The sequence below is a fragment of the Punica granatum genome, chromosome 6 (assembly GCF_007655135.1).
Source record: "Punica granatum isolate Tunisia-2019 chromosome 6, ASM765513v2, whole genome shotgun sequence".
Taxonomy (NCBI): Eukaryota; Viridiplantae; Streptophyta; class Magnoliopsida; order Myrtales; family Lythraceae; genus Punica; species Punica granatum.
In genome coordinates, this window is record NC_045132.1 from 26698486 (window position 1) to 26718151 (window position 19666).

General features: G+C 39.0%; 2 protein-coding genes and 1 long non-coding RNA gene across 4 annotated transcripts; 2 read left to right on the plus strand and 1 right to left on the minus strand.

Annotated features, from left to right (window-relative positions):
* Positions 1-4542: 4542 nt before the first annotated feature.
* On the plus strand, positions 4543-6401 carry LOC116210121. 2 transcript variants are annotated; one of them, XM_031543933.1, is made up of 5 exons: positions 4543-4737; positions 5200-5271; positions 5388-5516; positions 5704-5884; positions 6026-6401. In XM_031543933.1, the coding sequence occupies exons 1-5, from the start codon at positions 4609-4611 to the stop codon at positions 6244-6246; spliced, it is 732 nt and encodes a 243-aa protein (XP_031399793.1). In that variant the 5' UTR covers positions 4543-4608; the 3' UTR covers positions 6247-6401. The 2 variants fall into 2 exon arrangements, with proteins under 2 accessions (XP_031399793.1, XP_031399794.1); XM_031543934.1 differs by having other exon boundaries at positions 5704-5872.
* A 1587-nt stretch (positions 6402-7988) lies between these two features.
* On the minus strand, positions 7989-9617 carry LOC116212315. Its single transcript, XM_031546867.1, has 5 exons — positions 9498-9617; positions 8834-8902; positions 8589-8717; positions 8226-8406; positions 7989-8083 (listed from the first exon to the last, which is right to left on the minus strand). Exons 1-5 carry the CDS (start codon positions 9615-9617, stop codon positions 7989-7991), a joined length of 594 nt encoding a protein of 197 aa, XP_031402727.1.
* Positions 9618-15467: 5850 nt separating this feature from the next.
* LOC116211840 lies at positions 15468-15927 on the plus strand. The gene is made up of 3 exons (XR_004157758.1): positions 15468-15477; positions 15609-15725; positions 15860-15927. It is a non-coding gene; the product is annotated as an uncharacterized LOC116211840 (long non-coding RNA).
* Positions 15928-19666: the final 3739 nt, after the last annotated feature.

Consider the following 19666-nt stretch of genomic DNA (forward strand, 5'->3'; position numbering starts at 1 on the left):
CTCATCAACGCTAATTATTCATTAATAGCATTAATATTATTGTCATAGTTCTTCCCGATGCTACATACTTTTTTGAAAAAAAGAAACAAAATCAGAAATTAAATTTATAGCATACAACTAAAAAAGTTACAGTTATATACGAAAAGACATTTATTTATTTATTTAATGTGTCAAGTAAAAAAAATTAATGTGAATATTTTATTTTTATATGTGTATATATAGTTTGATAAAGAGCATGAAAATATTGTAAGTTATATTATCTTATTGTGGGGCGTAATTGGGCAGGGGCCTAAGGGGATGAGAGAAGATAATGCGTGTGTACTGGGATTACGCTAAATTGCCAACTCCCCAATTCCCCCTTTGCCTGCTTCCTTTGCTTTTCTCCTTATAAATCCACAGGCTATATATGCCTATAAACCCCCATTTGCCATTTAATTAGGGTAGAGCTATTTCCACTTCTCTTGGACTAATCCACACCTTTTATTAATTACAGGACCACATTGTCCCTAACAGCATGTTAATGATTCTAATTAATTTGGGTAAATCGAGCTCCAAATCCATTTTGTATATCGTTTTAGCCGAGAGAAAATAATATAATAGTTTTAGGAGGTTTGGTTTTTGTTTAGGGTTTCTTTCAATCAGCTATATATGTATACGTAGCTAGCATTAATTGAGCAAGGCATCTCTGTTATGATTACTTCTTTTCTTTCTTTTCTTTTTTTTTTCTTTTCTTTTTCTGTGCAGCTGGAGGGAAGGAATGAAGATGCAAATCGATCGTTAATGGTTGTGTGTGACCTCTCACGTGCCTCTTCCATTATGGACATTTGGATATTCTACGTGCATAGTACATATATCGTATATTAATTCTATTCTAAAGTTCATGATAAAAACAAAATATAAAATTTGTTAAACTATTTTGAGTCTGAAATTATCTTGAGTTCTGCCCATGGATGAGGAGATTATCATTATCATACCAGATCTGCAAAAAGAAGTTGTTGCTCTGATTCATACTTTATATGGAGGAGGAAAAAGAAAAGCTTTTATGATGCATTGCTACATGGTTTGTTGATTGTGTCTTTTCGTAATTTCTGGAAATAATACAATTCTCCATCATCCGATTGATACTAATTAAACGGAAAAAGGAAGTTTGAAAAAAAAATAAGTTTTGAAAAATTACCGCACAACATACCACACCGACTTATCTAAGTTGAAAAGATTAGATTTTTTGAGGAATTGATCATTCCAATCGAGAGTGGTGGGATTTCATGTTTTGAAATTTAAAAACCTCCCTGGTAACTGGTTGGATGAGTAATCTCGTTAATTGTCTTCTATTTTTGGATGATAGTTACTGGTAGCAAGTCTTGAGACAGTTACCAGCATGACAACATATATGATATTCTTATTAGAATGGATAAAAGTATCGGTCCAATTTATTTATAGATGTTTTAAATGAATGACATGCATGTGTTGAAACCCTATACTGTATAATTCCAATTGCTACATGACAAAATTTCGATTTAAAGGGGGAGTGAAAAACCAATATTGTTGAGGGATGACGGGGGCAAATATTGTTGGCACGTAATTTTGAGTCCAATTAGTCCCCCATCTGAAAGCAAAAAAAAAAAAAAATATATATATATATATATATAGGCATTCTCGGGTTTCAACTTTAACTAATGCAGGACATACTTCCGACAAAGTCCGACCTTGGATCAGATGTAATCACCATATTTGAGATTTGAGAATACATACAAATTAATTATGTTTTTCTCCTTTTATTTTAAGGGGAGAAAAAGACGAAAACTTCCTAAGACATCTTGCTCGATCAATCGATCAAATACAGTTAGTAAGTATTTGACATCTTAAGTATAAGGTTAAAATATTGGCCGTTTGGACATTCGAAGTTGATGATTTACCAACGATGTCCTTTATAGTGCCCGTATAGAGGTATTCTTGATTTGTTTAATTTTTGTTCGTGTCTAGTTCGTCTTAAATGATATCAGTTCCGATTTGAACCGTTCGGAGGTTTGATATCCAGTCTCTGCGTGACGTTACCGGTTTATTGTTTTGTTAATTTGTATGATGATAAGAAGTGATATTTCTTTTAATTAGCACCCATGCCCGTGTGGTCGAATCTTCCTCAGTCGTCGGCAATCATGTGGCTAAACCCCTTAATGAAATCGGCAGTACATATAGTGATTATGTGGGTCGACGATCTTGTGGATCCTCCTTTATTGTATATATTTTCATTAATGTATAATGTTTGCCTATTAATAAAAATTTTGCACATGCTCAAAAAGAACGAGAAGAAAAAAACACCACCACCCTTTTTATATAATATAATATGATATGATATGATATAACTTTGTATTTGGTGGAAAGGCGATGAACTGGTAATAAAAAAAAAAAAGGCGGGGCATATCAATCTATGCAGAGAGAGAAAGACAATCATTCATTCCTTGGGATTGGAAGGATTAATCATCTCCGTAGGTCAACTCAATTAAAAACTGGAGTTTCACTCTGGCTTTCATCTATAAATTCTATCCCAAGCTCTTACTGCAACCATGGGTTGAATACGGTATGCAATGCAAGTCCCTCTCAGCTTCAACTTCTATTCTCGATGCTTTTTTTTTTCCAAATGTATTTCCGTCCCGGAAATTGATGGATACGAAGCTGCTAATAATTCTGAAACATGCCAACGGCAAACGGCTTCCGCCCCGCCCTGCCCCGTTGAAATGCACCTCCATCAGATCAGAGCAACGGTCTCTGATTCAAGAACTGAAAGACAAAGTCTAATTCGACAGCACCAAAAGACAAGGATATATATATATATATAGGATGGATGGAAGACTATCTATTATATTCTATTCTATGGATGGAAATCTTGAAGAGCTTCCCCAAACTAAAAATATCCCAGCATAAAAAAGGCCATGGGGGACCGGACCAGAGCTCCTCTGTTAGCTCGATTCCCTCATGGGGAGCTCTTCCTTCCACGAGCAAATATATGATATAAATAAATCAAATAAATAAATCAATTATTATATGGTAAGCTTCTTCATCATCATCTATTAATTAATTTAATTAAGTTCAGGCACACCACAGGGTTTCCCGTTGAGTTCAGGCTCCTGAAGAACATAAGACAATTCGCAATTATTGTTCGTGATCCTTAACATACAGGACTAATGAACTGCATAGGATTTCCCAACTTGTGGGGGTGATTCAAAGCACCAAATCAAGACTTTAGGCAACCAAATTATTGTCAGTGTGAAAGAGGCAACATTTTATGGCAATTCAGCCGACAAAAGCCTCCAATCTCTTGACAGGTGAAAGAACATGAGACGTGTCAGACCAAAACATAAGTAATGTTTAGTATTGACTCCGCTTTTCAGAAGACTTTGCTTCACCTCACGAGGTATGTCACACTGGACAAGGCGAAAAATCAATGGGGCGGAGATCATGAACTTAACATAACAAATCATCCAAGCACGAAAGTACGTGGATTAATATTACTAAACATAAGTAATGTATGGTAATGACTCCTCTTTTCATAAGAATTTGCTTCACCTCATGAGGTATATCACATCGGACAAGGCAAAAAATTGATGGGACAGAGATCACGAACTTAACATAACAAATCATCCAGGCAGGGAAAGCACTTGATTTATATTACAAAATTGAAATTATTGATTTGTTAAGTTAAGTTCATGATCTCCGCCCCATCGATTTTTTGCCTTGTCCGCTGTGATATACCTCATGAGGTGAAGCAACCAATAGGCTCTTTCACACTGACATTAAATTGGTTGCCTAATGTCTTGATTTGGTGCTTTGAGTCACCCCCACAAGTTGGGAAATCCTACGTAGTCCATTAGTCCTGCATGTCATGGATCATGAACAATAATTGCGAGTTTGTCTTATGTTATTGTTCTCTCTCTTCTTTGTGACGTAGCAACTTATGCTTCTTTGCCAGTCTTTGAATTTCTTGTACTAAAATACATATGCAAACTGTCAGGACTTGTAAGACATCAAACTCGGCAGATAACGGCGAGTCAATCTCCGGAAGATCGAAGTGCATCCCACTCTCAATCAAGGGTTCGCTAGTCAAACAACCCCGAAGTTCTCTGATAAACCACGAAAGTCCTCAGACAGAGGTGATAGCTTCAGAACAACAACAACAACACCGACCAGCACATCCAACACCAGCAGTAGAAGAATCACTGAACCCTTATCAGGGGACAAGCAATCAAAGAGATTGGGCTCGTTCAGGGATGAAGAGAGAGTGATCAAAATCCAAGAAAGTTAGGTAAAAAGATAAAGGTACCGACGGCCAACATAGCCAACAGCGCCACTCAAACCCGACCCGACCCGACCCAACATTAGCTGTTACTGTTCAAAACAATAAAAAGGCGTAAATTCAATGGGCCTAATACAACGACTCAATGAAAGCCCATCATCTACCCTCAGCCGAGACCTTCTTTTACCACTTGACAAGGACACATCCCTATCCTGTCCTATCCTATCCTATAAATTAATAAACTCGTCCGCCGACAGATTGACCATCTCGAAGAACAGATTAGGGTTTGCAGGGAGCTGCTGATGCTGAGGTAGAAGATGGGGATGAAGATGGCAGTACCTTTACGTCATGCAGGATCAGCGATGGAGGGGTTTGCTTGGAATTGGGCGCACCGTATGCCGATCGAGAATTGGGCGCGCAGCTGGATCCATGGGCCCTACCCCAAGGTAGAGTAGCTGCTTTCGTTTAAATTCGACTGCCCGCATGCCTGCCTGCCTGTGCCTGTGCCTGCTCGAATCTGAGATTCATTCTTTTCTTGCCGCGAATTTTCATTCACTTCCATTACCGATTAGAAGTATATATAATACGTAGTTTGCTGGTGGAATATTAAAAAAAAAAAAAAACTTTTCGATGGCTAACTTTTTCGATGCTCTAAACTTCTAATATGTAGCTTAGTAGGTATATCTCCTTCTGCCGCGAAAAACGAAATTCGGCTCTTGCATCGGTTGGGACCTCAAAATATCGAATCAGTGTATACGTAGCACAGCCTTCCTTCCTCGAGCTTTCTAGATCTGTAAAATTAGAGAAGAATTCCGCTCTGCTAGCTGCCATGTTGATCACATTAGTAAGCCAGGGTCAAATTTTGGTTGGATTTGCACTGATCATCTATTCATTACTTTCTCATCAAGCAACTACCACCGCCCAATTGGTTGACGCCCAAAGAGATGCAGTCCTACAAAGATAAGTTGGTGAAAAGCCAGGTAAATAAATATATAACTAATCCGTGAATGAATGCACGCACTTCTTTCTCGTGGCTCGCTCTTCTTCTACAGGGATTTTCTCATCCTCCCGTTGTTCTGATTGGCTTAAAATCTAGGGCTTCGATGTTGATCACTTCCCTCATGCCAAAGGCCACCTAATTCGACCGGCTCCACCTGGACTATTCGACCCTGCTCACTACGACCATCTTCTTCAGCTTGCTGTTGCTAATTACACTGCCTCCGAGGTTATCTCGGGCTTGTTGGCTGATCTTATTTTATTTTATTTATAATTTTTTTCCCCGCATACGCTCTACGTTGGCATCTGTTCACTCCGTTCTTTTGTATTGATTGCTTGTTTAATTATACTCGGGCCTAGGCGGGGGTCTCCAATCTTGAGAATAATAATAACTGATGATCTTCCTTGCCTCTCAGTGCACGTTGATATGCAATCCCCGACTTGTGAAGTCGAATTACGAGGCGTGCGGCATTGGTGATATTCACTATATTACATTCGAGGCACTGGACTGTGCTGCCGGTTTTGCTAAAGAGTATGAGGCTCGTGTGTTCGATTCTGAATTCGGAGAATCATTCTGCCACTTTTGTAGGGTCAAAGGTTTTATATTCAATCGATTGGATTACCCATTGACTTTTAGTTTTAACTTGATTAAGCTAGTCGCTCTCCCATCCTCCCCCCCCCCCCAAAAAAAAAAAAAGAGACACATATTAATTTTGTTTCTTCTCCAATTATCTGTAGGTTCAAAGAAGATTCCTCCGATGCCTCGTGGTGTCTCTGCCCCTTCTCGCCCCAAGATTGTGGATTATAACCCGACGGACTGGTTTTCCTATAGAACCATAGGAGGAGGATTATATTTATATTTCCGGTTTGCTTACTGGTTCTGTGCATGGGAAGGTAGGAAATTGGAAGTCATGCTAAACGTGAAGAAGCTGAGCTTTGACTGGACAACTAATAGTTAGGAAGGTAGCTGTTCCGGGGTTAGCTTGGTCCCGAGATGAGGAATGATGTAGTAGAAACGGAAGTCCATCGACTTTAAATGGACATATTACTTATATCCTGTTCAATGTAATTAAGCAACAGTTAGCTAATGACGTGTGCGTTCCTTGGGCGGCCATTGCATTCTTTCATAGAGTAGAAATATATATATATATATATATATTTATAGCTGATAGAACGAAACCCTAAACAAAAACCAAACCTCCTAAAATTATTATATTATTTTCTCTTCTCTCGACTAAAAATATATATAGAAAGAATTATGAGCTCGAATTTAGCCAAATTAATTAGAGTCATTAACAAAGTTCATTTTTTACATAATATAAATATAAATATTTATATTTATAATATACAAAGTTCACTTTTTACTCTATATATTAAATTTATTTTATATAAAATAAGAAATTAAATTAAATGATAATTGTTAATTTGAATTTTATAGTTCAATTTCTATATAAATATATATATATATATATATACATGTTAATACCAAGTTTTTCTTTCATTCTTGAAACTTAAGACAACAAATACTATTTGAGCTGCCATTGACCCACGCCTATGTAATGCATATATATATATATATATTAGATTAATTTGTTTAAGTATTTTAATTTCCAAAAAACTTACTTCAGAGATCGAAGGGTTCATTCAGCCCTTTGATCATATCTAATAAAAGTAAAGTATACTATCACATTAAATGTAGTATTTAGTAGGAAATAAAATTGATTTATAAACATATATATTTAGGTTTCCATGCTATTCAAATAAATTAACATTTCAAAGTGAATTAATATCTTTTTAGGAAAGAAAAGTAACATTTCAATCATGATATTAAGAAAAATAGCATTTCAATCATCTTAGTCTAGAAAGCATTTGCTAAATGAAATGATTGATCCGACTCACACTGGCAACCTCAATCGAGAAGCGGGCGGCCAAAGGGGTGCCCCAGCCCCCTTCTCTCCAATCACACCTTGGATTTTATTTTTCTTTTTTCTAAAACTACGTTTTATTTTGTATTTTATTTAATCTGTTTGGACTCGTGGTAGGCATTGGCATTGTAATTAGCAACCGCAATGTGAAGAAAATGAGGATGCGTATCACATTAGATTCCTTCCTCATTCCCAATTTATCTATCATGTGACCGAAACCTGAAGCCAATCATTTCATTTTTCTCTCATGGCTAAAGTTGCAAACCAATAGTTTTTAAGAAAGCAATTTTTCTGGATTTGTTCTTCAATAATTCAAAATCCCCGTCTTGCTTGGTTGAAATTTGTCTGTTTATTTAACAAGTTACGTAAATGATCCGTCATTCTCTCTTTTTGGAACACTTACGCCAAAAAAAATATATATCTGCAGGACTCACTTTCAAGCCGTCTATATATACCAGCGAAACTATAATTAGAGATGAAATAGAAAATCGAAATCCTTCCACCCGGGAGAAGAACGCAATTAGCTAGCCGTTGCTTAATTACACTGAACAGGATATAAGTAATATGTCCATTTAAAGTCGATGGACTTCCGTTTCTACTACATCATTCCTCATCTCGGGACCAAGCTAATCCCGCAACAGCTACCTTCCTAACTATTAGTTGTCCAGTCAAAGCTCAGCTTCTTCACGTTTAGCATAACTTCCAATTTCCTACCTTCCCATGCACAGAACCAGTAAGCAAACCGGAAATATAAATATAATCCCCCTCCTATGGTTCTATATGCAAATATCTTCATCGCGGTTATAATCCACAATCTGGGGGCGAGAAGGGGCTGTGGCACCATGAGGCATCGGAGGGATCTTCTTTGAACCTACAGAGAATTGGAGAAGAAACAAAATTAATGTGTTTTTTTTGGTTTTGGGGGGAGGGGGGGCGGAGTGTTTTGGGGACAACTAGTTTAATCAAGTTAAAACTAAAAGTCAATGGGGAACTCAATCGACTGAATATAAAACCTTTGACCCTGCAAAAGTGGCAGAATGAGTCGCTGAATGGAGAACTGAACACACGAGCCTCATACTCTTTAACAGTGCCGGCAGCACAATCCAGTGCCTCGAATGTCATATAGTGAGCATAACCAGCGCCGCACCATTCGGAATTCGACTTCAGAAGTCGGGGCTTGCATATCAACGAGTGCTGAGAGGCAAGAAAGGTCATCCGTTATTATTCTCAAGATTGGAGATCCCCGCCTAGGCCCCAGCAGAAATAAATAAGCGATCAATACAAAAGAACGGAGTGAACAGATGCCAACGTAGTGTGTATGCGGGGAAAAAATATAAATAAAAGAAAATAAGATCAGCCAACAAGCCCTATATAACCTGGTAGGCAGTGTAATTAGCAACAGCAAGCTGAAGAAGATGGTCGTAGTGGCCAGGGTCGAATTCTCCAGGTTCAGCCGGTCGAACTAGATGGCCTCCGGCATGAGGAAAGTCATCAACATCGAAGCCCTAGATTTTAAGCCAATCAGAACAACGGGAGGATGAGAAAATCCTTGTAGGAGAAGAGCGAGCCACGAGAAAGAAGTGCATGCATTCATTCACAGATTAGTCATATATTTATTTACCTGGCTTTTCATCAACTTAGCTTTGTAGGACTGCATCTCTTTGGGCGTCAACCAATCCGGCGGTGGCCGCTGCTTCATGAGAAAGTAATGAATAGATCAGTGCGCATCCAACAAAAATTTGACCCTGGCTTACTAATGCGATCGACATGGCAGCTAGTAGACCGGAATTCTTCTCTAATTTTAAAGATCTAGAAAGCTCAAGGAAGGCAGGCAGTGGTAGGTATACACTGATTCGATATTTTGAGGTTATAACCGATGCAAGAGCCGAATTTCGTTTCTCGCTGCAGAAGGAGATATACCTCCTAAGCTACATGAAAAACAGGTGACCGTACCCTACTTTGCGGCAGGAAAAGAATGGAAGTGAATGAAAATTTGCGGCAGGAAAAGAATGAATCTCAGATTCGAACAGGCACGGGCAGGCAGGCAGTCAGTCATTCAGTCGAATTAAAACAGAATCAGCCAAACAGATCATTGAATTATTGCTTGTAGAAACACAAAGCACAACTTTTGACCCTATATATATATATATATATATATATATCGTGAATCCCGGAATAGCAAAGGCGGCCCTAAACTCTAAAACGCGAGAAAGTTTATTATTTTATCAGCGAGACAACTGAAGAGATGAAATCCATCAGAATGTAATCAGGTGCCACTACTCTACCTTGGGGGGGCGCTCAGGGATCCAGCGGCGCGCCCAATTCTCGATTCGCATCAAATTCCAAGCAAGCCCCTCCATCGCTGATCCTGCATGACGTAAAGGTACTGCCATCTTCATCCCCATCTTCTACCTCAGCATCAGCACCTCCCTGCAAACCCTAATCTGTTCTTCGAGATGGTCAATCTGTCGGCGGCCGAGTTTACTATTTTATTATAGGAAAGGATAGGATGGGATGGATGGGGATGCGTCGGTGTTAGTCAGGTGGTAAAAAAATGGGCTCGGCTGATGGTCGATCATGGGCTTCAATTGAGTCGATGTATTAGGCCCATTGAATTTGGGCCCGGCACCCAACGTGATTCGGCGGGGAATAGGATTACGGAAGTCCGTTAATTTGATTAATAATAACATGTTTAGTCTTCTGTTCATATCGTTCTTTCTTAATTCCTTTGCGGGTTGGACGATTGGTCGACGTGTTTCAACGTTAGGTTTTTGACCTACCATTTTTTTTTGTATGCTCGATTTCCTTACTTAATTAGTTAGGGCCCATTAGGTTTCTAAAAATCAAGATACACACTACAAAAAATAAATAAATAATTGTATCATTTTTTATATCATATGCTATTATTTATGCTAGAATTCTATTCTGTAACCGTCATTTTATTTGTTAGGTTGTGCTTTAATATTTCCCTTATTTTTAATTTAAACATGATACGATTAAAAATAAAAGTTGGAGTTGAAAGAAAATATTGTCCACGGAACATTATTCTATTCCCTCCTTTTTAACCTTCTTAATCCCATGTTCTATCACAGGAATTTCACTTAATTTTTTCTTCCAAATTTTATCTCACCTACTAAACAATGATGATATATTGTATACTTTAGGTAAATATTATTTGTTTACTGCTAAATGTATACTAAAATCTGCATCTATTGCTCCCTGGGACCCTATCGAAGGACTCCATACCATTAAAAGGAGCACTCGTATTGTAGCTCGGACGTTGCGCGTGCATTTGGCTCTTTTTTTTATGGTTAATATTTTGTAAAATGAGTTTGTGAATACCTAGCTATTGGATGCAAAATTTAACAGCTACAATCGAGTACGGAGATGACTTTTTGGGCGTCGTTTCCACATTACTCTGAGGATCATAGAAACTCAACTTAATCATATAAAAATTTTGATTTACTGCTATTATATTGATAAATTTCGTAATTCATTTTGAGATTTGGAGTCAACTTAACTCGACCTAGAGTCGATCTCTCCTGCATTGCTTATCATGAATTCATAAGAAATTGCAAATTTAATGCTCAAATAAGTGAGCACTGAGATAGCAAGAAGAAAAATAAGTTCTCTCTTTCGGTCAACATTTTGAGGTAATCTTATTTTGAGTCATATGTTGTGTTTGAGAAGTGTTAAAATTTAGAGAGGAACAACAATTCATCATTTTTCAACCCAAAAAATAAAAATGTCATTTATTACGTTAAAGCATATGAAAAAGAGAGAGAGAGAGACGATACACTACGAGCTGAAAAAAAAAGAGGTTGAAAATCCTACTAGAAGGCTATATATTGTTGTACGAACGAAGTTTGTTCACTGTATAAACTCAGAAAGTCTATTTTAATGATCAATATATATATATATATATACACACACAAACACATTATTGCGACTCCCCCGAGGTGTTATTCAACTTAAAACATTCATCGCTGGGCAAAAATGGTCAAATTTGGAGTGCTAGAAGAGAGATTCCCTATTATTGCAAGCAAAAAAATACAACCTCAATAAATACACTTGCGGATGCAAGTATGATTGGGAGGGGGAACATGTGATCCTTTTATGTCGATATATTTCTCTCTTCCTTTTTTTTATATTGTAGATGTTTTATTATTGTAGATGCACTGTGATAAACACCTATATTTAGTTCATACTTGGCATGCATGAATGGAATAAAGTGGGATGAAATCACCCATATAAAATGTTCCATTCCATTCATGCATATCGAATATGCAATTAAACCCATCATTCTCTAATGTGAATATAGGTTCCACGTACCTTATTATATTTGATGACCGATGGATTGTCATTGGTTATCTTTAACTTCGCCAAGCTAAGCAGTAGCTCGTGATGTGAGTGAATGAAGCACAGGGAATGTGGTCACTGGGGGTGGTAAGTTGAGGGAGTGAAGAGGGAACATGACTAGTATTAGATGAGAAGCAGTTGGTACAATAATGTTGACGAGCACGTATAATGGAAAACGAAAGAGAGGGATTTGAACCCTTGGTTCGAAAAAGCTCATACAACGGATTAGCAATCCAATGCTTTCGTCTACTCAGCCATATCAGCCGAGTTTTTTTTTTATTAGGTAAATTAGATATATCATAACTAAATATGAAGCAGTACATCAAGATTCGAATACTCATCGAGCATACAAAATGAATGAAAATTCGACTTTAGGCCATGTTAGCCCAAGTTGCGTGCCCTTCGGTTATCCGAGTGTGGCATCCAGGGATATTTCCATATTGAAAACATCGAAAGAATACTAGTAATATCCGAGACTAAAACTCCTAATGTCCCGAGGTGAGTGGTGGGAGTTGTGAATAGCATCGACGAGCAACAGAGCATCTGATTTAATCCATATATTTCTCCATCCCTGTTCGAGAGCTAAAGAGATTGCAAGTTGGACAACCATTGCTTCCGCCTGGAGGGGGACCTAGTCTCGGTGTGTAAGAACCATGAATGGGTGGTTTGCTAATCTGCAGTGCCTTTTGATCCCTGCGAGACAAGCTCTCTCGGTTGTCCAGGTGGCGTCGGTGTGAAATTGAATGCATCTCCAATCATGCCATTTCTCCAGGTTGGAAAGGGATAATTAGGATATAACATAGAGCCATTGCACATAATGGAACATAAGGGTTGAAAAAAATTCCTTTTTTTAAATCTATTTTATAGATGTATTATTTTACTGTTAAGATAGTATTTTACTATATTGATATATACAACTTTAATATATACAACTTTGACATGTCATGTACTCGATGATCTCGTAAGAAATAATTATGGTATCTACTATCTATGCACGATCGACATTCGATAATTAATTTGATATTCGGTGAGAGATTGGAGGACGTAATAATGAGATAATGAGGAAGTCAGTGATACCTTTTCAAATCATCAGTTGATTTGTACAAACACCAATGATTACGCACAACATCCTCCACTGCAAGAAGAAGTTCTAACTACTTCTTACCTTAGGCCATGGTTGACCGTCGGGTATGAATTGGGATTAGATTTGGGATTCATCGGGACAAAAACAATTAAGGGGACAACCAACGTCTATATCTTGCTTGTGAGCCGCCAAGTACCAGTCCCGCTGCAGTACTGGCGCAAAAGGATCGGTCCTTCACTTGCTAATCGTTCGCGGGGTGGAGTAAGGATGGATTGATATAGTGTTTATCTTGAAAAGATGAAAATGCCCCTGTCCATATTTCAAATTTTAAAAAACTTCCACTTTTTTTCTTTTAACAGTTGAATATGGGAAGGGCAGTGGAGGCCTTGACTACTAGCCACTGCCGCGATCGCCAGGACCCAAAAGTCATCAGCGACCTCGCTTGGGGCGGTGGTGGTCGATGTCGGGTTCCCACCGCCCTTATTTTATCTCTTTCTCTCTCTTTAAAGAGATATAAAGAAGGTAAATCTGAGCTGTGGTGGCCCAAAATCGATGGTGACCTCTGTGATCACTTGCAATCTCAATTGGGACTGTAGTGGTCGGAATTGAGCCACTGTAACCTGGATCTATCTTTTCATTCTCTCTCTTCACGTGAAGAGGGAAAGAGAGGACTTAGGCGGTGGAGGCCAACCTTGGGCCCCACTGCCCATATTCCTTCTTCGACGTTTTGTTTTCATTTTGATTTTTTTGTTAAAATTTTAATTTTAATATTTCGAACTTATTTTGAGGGATATGTTAGTCTTTTTGTTATAAATAAGGGATATTTTAGTCATTTAAATAGAATATTCCAATGTTAAAGCTAAACACATTCCCAACATTTGATTATAATATTGTAATCTAATGAAAATTTAAATCCTAGCTCATCCATCCCTAATTTTCTCCCTAACCCGACAACAAAAGTGGCCTTATTGTATTCAACCATGCCTTTTTCTATTACAAAAAGAAAAAAAATTAAAATGAAAAGGCTCAGAGAAAGCTCATGAATTAGGTGGCCTGCTATTGAATTTATCATTCTCAACTTATTAAACATAACCCGATTATCTTTTTTTTTCCCTTCTTTTTTCCATTACAAGAAAGGTAGGCCCATGGAATAGATGTGTAATGACTTCCTCAATCCCAATAACCGACCATGTGTAAATTGTTAAGTCGGGTTAGTTATCCCGTTTACAGAGAGGTTCGGTTCTATTTTCGGTTCTATTCTATCACATCCAAAAGTTTTGTGCAACTTCGATGGAGAGCAAAGGGAAAGTGCATTGGCTTTGAAAGCCTATGCCTAGTTTGGTCTTGTAGATAAAGCTCACCATTAAATTTATTCATGTTGATAGAAGAGTTTCATAGAACTGACCTCACGGTGGAGCTCTGGTTGGGTCACCCAGCCCATGATCGAAGTTCTTGTGTGAGTTGGGATGTTCGAGCAACCTCAAGATTTCAGCCATAACATGCCTCGTAAGTTGGGATCCTTGAACTTGGAATACCCTCTCTCATTCCCAGGTTAAATGAGAACGGCCAAATACGCAGTCGATAACCTCATAGAGCCAATATTAGGGGTATACATGTGATATCTTCACATTAAAGGACCACACTGTAATTATGTATAGCTGTATCCCTCTCTCTCTATATATATATATAACACGAGTCTGCCCATATTTAGGCAATGCCTCTTTTTCTTTTTCTTTTGCTTAACCAGGTCCTCCTAGCATAGCATTAGGTAATTGGAGGATTTGGGATATATTGTGGCCGATCGAAATCATCTGCTGCATAATGTCGAAGAGTGTGGGAGCTTGCAACCGTAGAGGTTTCCATCATACCGACCGAGGTGAATCTGAGCTTGAGTACCCGATAATGGAAATTGGAAATCTGAGCTTGAGTTCAAGCTCGAGAAATCGACCTTAAGAGTCCAGCATTAGCACTAGAATTTTCTCATTACCGGCATTAGACCGATTCTCCAACAAAATTTAAAGCATGGTAAAACCAGTTCAAATCAGTTGCGACGTGAAAAATGATTGACCCGACCCGACCATACCATACCATATCATCTACTCTATGCCTCTGATGGGCGTGGAGGATGGCCCAAAGTATTCCGGGCTGCAGTCGGACCCGGGAATGACGATAGCTCCGGCAACTTTCGCCTGAGACATTCTCGCCATTTCTTTCCCCCCCGGGAAAGCTGTCCCTCGCACTCTGACACTAAAAACTTGACGTTTGTCCCCCGTCCGATCTCTCTCTCTCTCTCTCTCCCTCTCTTCCATTTTTGATTCATGGTGTTGTTGCAGCTCCGCTCATGCTACGCCCAGTACCACACCATAGTCTTCTCTCCTCGCTTCAAGTCCCTCTCTCGCACCTCTAAGCCCTTCTCCCTCTCCCTCGTCCATCTCTCCCCCTAGCGGATTCCCAACATGTCCTCTAAGCCCTCCGCCTTCGACCGCCTCATGCTGAGCTGAAGTGCAAGATACCGCTGCTGAAGAAGAAGGCGGCGGAGTTCGACTCCAAGAAGGTGGCCAGTTGGGGCGAGGGCGAGAGGGTCCCGTTCATTTTCTTGTGCTTAGCTTTTGACCAGATATCGAATGACACTGGGCGGATCGTGATCACTGATATTGTGTGCAATGCGCTGAGGACCGTGATGACCTTCTTGCAATTGTGTACTCGTTGGCCAATAGGATTGCACCGGCTCACGAGGGACTGGAGCTGGGAATTGGGGATGCCTCGATCATCAAGGCGCTCGCTAAGGCTTGTGGGAGGACCGAGGTGCAAATTAAGAAGCGGTACAAAATCAAAAATTGACGTTTTTGTTCGTTAATTAATTGTCGCTTGGATTCCATCTTCTGGGTTGGCTGCATTTATTTGCTATGGCAAAGAAAAGTTATTTTCTCATCGTGTGTTGTTAGTTTTGTAGGAATTGGGAGATCTTGGTCTTGTTGCAAAAGCGAGTCGATCATCACAATCCACGATGCGCAAGCCTGATCTATTGACTGTTGCCAAGGTTTTTGATACCTTCCGGCTCATAGCTAAGGTGTGTCAGATAATTAAATTTGCTCTATAGCTCCTATTAAGTTGAATGTACACCTCTTGCTGCGAATTCCCAATATTTTCTGCTTGTAAACAGATATTGTGATTAACATCTAGTTCTTCTTTGCCTATTTATAGAGTACCATGGTCATCTATTTCTCTCCCTATTACGCCCCATCGCAGAAGTCCCACCCCCAGTTGGGCTGGTTGGTCCATGTGATTTGGAAAATGGTTCTTGATATGAGTTTTTTTGCCCTGCATGCATCCCCTCCTAATGGTATAAGTATTTGTGCTGGATTTGATCAGATTAAGAACGTCTCTTAATTTGTGTGATTGCTCACTGAGTTTTGAATCTCTACAGGAGTCTGGGCAGAATAGCCAGGAAAAGAAAAAGTACCTTCATACTTGGTATGCATGAATGAAATAAAGTGGAATGAAATCACTTGTATAAAATGTTCCATTCCATTCATGCATATCAAATATGCAATTAAATCCATCATTCTATAATGCGAATATAGGCTCCAAGTACCAATTACTTGTTACCTTATTATATTCGACGACCGATGGACTGTCATTGGTTATCTTTAACTTCGCCCGACTGAGCAGTAGCTCGTGATGCGAGTGAATGAAGCACTGGGAGTGTGGTCACTGGGGATGGTAGTTGAGGGAGTGAAGAGGGAACATGACTAATATTAGATGAGGAGCAGCTGGTACAATAATGTCCATGAGCAAGTACAATGGAAAACGAAAAGAGAGGGATTTGAACCCTCGGTATGAAAAGCTTGTACAATGGATTAGTGATCCAACGCTATCGTCTACTCAGCCATATCTCCGAGCCTTTTTTTTATCAGGTAAGTTGGATATATCATAACTAAATATGAAGTAGTACATCAAGATTCGGATACTCGTTGAGCATACAAAATGAATGAAAATTCGACTTTAGGCCATGTTGACCCAAGTCATGTGCCATTTGGTTATCCCAGCGTGGTATCCAAGTACATTTTTATATTAAAAACATTGAAAGAATACTGGTAATATCCGAGACTAAATTCCTAATGTCTCAGGAGAAGTGGTGGGAGTTGTGAATAGCATCAACGAGCAACAGAGCATCCGATTTAATCCATATGTTTCTCCATCCCAGTTTGAGAGCTAAAGAGATTGCAAGTAGGACAACCTTTGCTTCCGCCTGGAGGGGGGACCTGGTCTCGGTGGGTAAGAACCATGAATGGGTGGTTTGTTGATCTATAGTGCTTCTGATCCCTGCGAGGCAGGCCCTCTCGTATGTTCAAGCAGCGTCGGTCTAAAATTGAACGCAGCTCCAATCATGCCATATCTCCAAGTTAGGAAGGGATAATTAGAATATAACATAGTTCCATTGCACAAAATGGAACGTAACGCTTGAAAATATTCCTTATTTTTTTAATCTAGTTTATAGATATATTATTTTACTATTAAGATAGTATTTTACTATATTGATATATACAACTTTAATACATACAACTTTGACATGTTATGTACTCTCTGATCTCGTAAGAAATAATTATGGTATCTATTCGGTGCAGTGAGATCGACATTCGATAATTTAATTTGATATTCTGTGGGAGGTTGGAAGAGTTATGGATGGGATAATGAGGAAGTCAGTGATACTTTTTAAAATCATCAGTTGATTTGTACAAACACCAATGATTAAGCACAACATCCTCCACTACAAGAAGAAGTTCCGACTACTTCTTACCTTAGGCCATGGTTGACTGTCGGGTATGAATTGGGATTAGGATTTCAAAATCCTTATCCGGTATTTTGTGCCGATATGATAGGGATTGGATTTGGGATTCGTCAGGACAAAACAATTAAGGGGGCAACCAACATCTATATCTTGCTCGTGAGCCACCAAGTACCAGTCCCGCTACAGTACTGGCGCAAAAGGATCGGTCCTTCACTTGCTGATCGTTCGCGGGGTGGGTTAAGGATGGATTGGTATAGTGTTTGTCTTGAAAAGACAACAAAGCCCCTGTCCATATTTCAAAATTTCAAAAACTACCACTTTTTCCTTTTAACAGTTGAATATGGGAAGGGCAATGGAGGTTGACCACTGGCCATTGCCGCGGTCGCTAGGACCCAAAAGTCGTCAGCGACCTCGCCTGGGGCGGTAGTGGACGGTGTCGGGTCCCCACCGCCCTTATTTTCTCTCTGTCTTTCTCTTTAAAAAGATATAGAGAAGGTAAATCCGAGCTGTCGTGGCACAAAATCGACGGTGACCTCTGTGATCACTTGTTATCTCAATGGGGACTGTGATGGTCGGAACTGAGCCACCGTAACCTAGATCTATCTCTTATTTCTCTCTCTTCAAGTGAAGAGGGAAAGAGAGGATTTAGGCGGTGGAGGCCGGCCTCGGGCCCCACCGCCCATATTCTTTTTTCGACGTTTTGTTTTCATTTTGATTTTTTATTAAAATTTTAATTTTAGAATATATTTTAATTTTAATATTTTGAACTTATTTTGAGGGATATGTTAGTCTTTTTGTTATAAATAAGGGATATTTTAGTCATTTAAATAGAATATCCCAATGTTAAATCGAAACGCATTCCCAACATTTGATTATAATATTGTAATCTAATGAAAATTTAAATCCTAACTCATCCATCCCTAATCTTATCCCTAACCCGACGACAAACGTGGCCTTATTATATTCAACCATGCCTTTTTCTATTACAAAAAAAAAAGGCTAAGAGAAAGCTCATGAATTAGGTGGCGTGCTATTGAATTTATCATTCTCAACTTATTAAACATAACCTGGTTATCTATTCTTCTTTTTTTTCCCCTTCTTTTTTTCTATTACAAAAAAGGTATCCCATGGGATAGATGTGCGCTGACTTCCTCAATCCCAATTTATCATGCGGCTGAAAATCTGAACCAAGTATTTCGTTTCCCTCTTCATGGCTAAGTTGCGAACCAATAATTTTAAGCATGCAATTTTTTCTATCCATTTACATGCGTAACTTATTAGAACAAAATCTGCAGGACTAATTTTTAAGCCGGCTATATACTTATGCCCAAGCAGAACTATAATCAGAGAGGAAATAGAAAACTGAAATCCTTCCATCCCGGATCGGAACACATTCATCATTAGCTGACCATTGCTTGATTACATTGAACAGAGATACGTAATATGTCTCTTCAAAGTCGATGGACCTCCGTTTCTATTACATCTTTAATTAGTCAGGCGTAAAAGTTGGAGCTTCAATTTATAGTTTACGGATATGGATGCGTCACTATCGGTGTTAAAATGGGCTGGCTGAGGACGACGACGGGCTGCCTTGGACTCGATCGATTTAAATTAGGCCCATTGTATCTGGGTCCAGCCATAAATCTAAAGAAATGGATTTTCCTTTTCCTGACCCCAATTGTCTGTGGAATTTGCTGTTGACAAACGGAGGCTAAGAAGGTACATATATAAAAGCTTATTTATAAAATGAAGAGGGTATTAGGATTAGGAAGGCCCTTTTTTTTTGTTTTTAATTATTATGATGATATCATTCAATTTTTGTTGAAAATCTTAAGATGACAATAAAATAACCGACCATGTGTAAATTGTTAAGTCGGGTTAGTTATCCCGTTTACAGAGAGGTTCGGTTCTATTTTCGGTTCTATTCTATCACATCCAAAAGTTTTGTGCAACATCGATGGAGAGCAAAGGGAAAGTGCGTTGGCTTTGAAAGCCTATGCCGAGCTTGGTATCGTAGATAAAGCTTACCATTAAATTTATTCATGCCGATGGAAGAGTTCTATGGAACTGACCTCACGGTGGAGCTCTGGTCGGGTCCCCTAGCCCATGATCGAAGTTCTTGTGCGAGTGGGGATGATCGAGGAAGCTCAAGATTTCAGCCATAGCGTGCCTCGTGAGTTGGGATCCTTGAACTTGGAATTCTTTCTTTCTCATTCCCA

Coding starts and splice junctions, on each gene's coding strand:
- LOC116210121 (XM_031543933.1), top strand. CDS start 4,609: ATGGGGATGAAGATGGCAGTACCTTTACGTCATGCAGGATCAGCGATG. Junction 4,738..5,199: donor TCCATGGGCCCTACCCCAAG/GTAGAGTAGCTG, acceptor TTTCTCATCAAG/CAACTACCACCGCCCAATTG. Junction 5,517..5,703: donor CTAATTACACTGCCTCCGAG/GTTATCTCGGGC, acceptor CTTGCCTCTCAG/TGCACGTTGATATGCAATCC.
- LOC116212315 (XM_031546867.1), bottom strand. CDS start 9,617: ATGGGGATGAAGATGGCAGTACCTTTACGTCATGCAGGATCAGCGATG. Junction 8,407..8,588: donor CTAATTACACTGCCTACCAG/GTTATATAGGGC, acceptor CTTGCCTCTCAG/CACTCGTTGATATGCAAGCC. Junction 8,084..8,225: donor CCACTTTTGCAGGGTCAAAG/GTTTTATATTCA, acceptor AATTCTCTGTAG/GTTCAAAGAAGATCCCTCCG.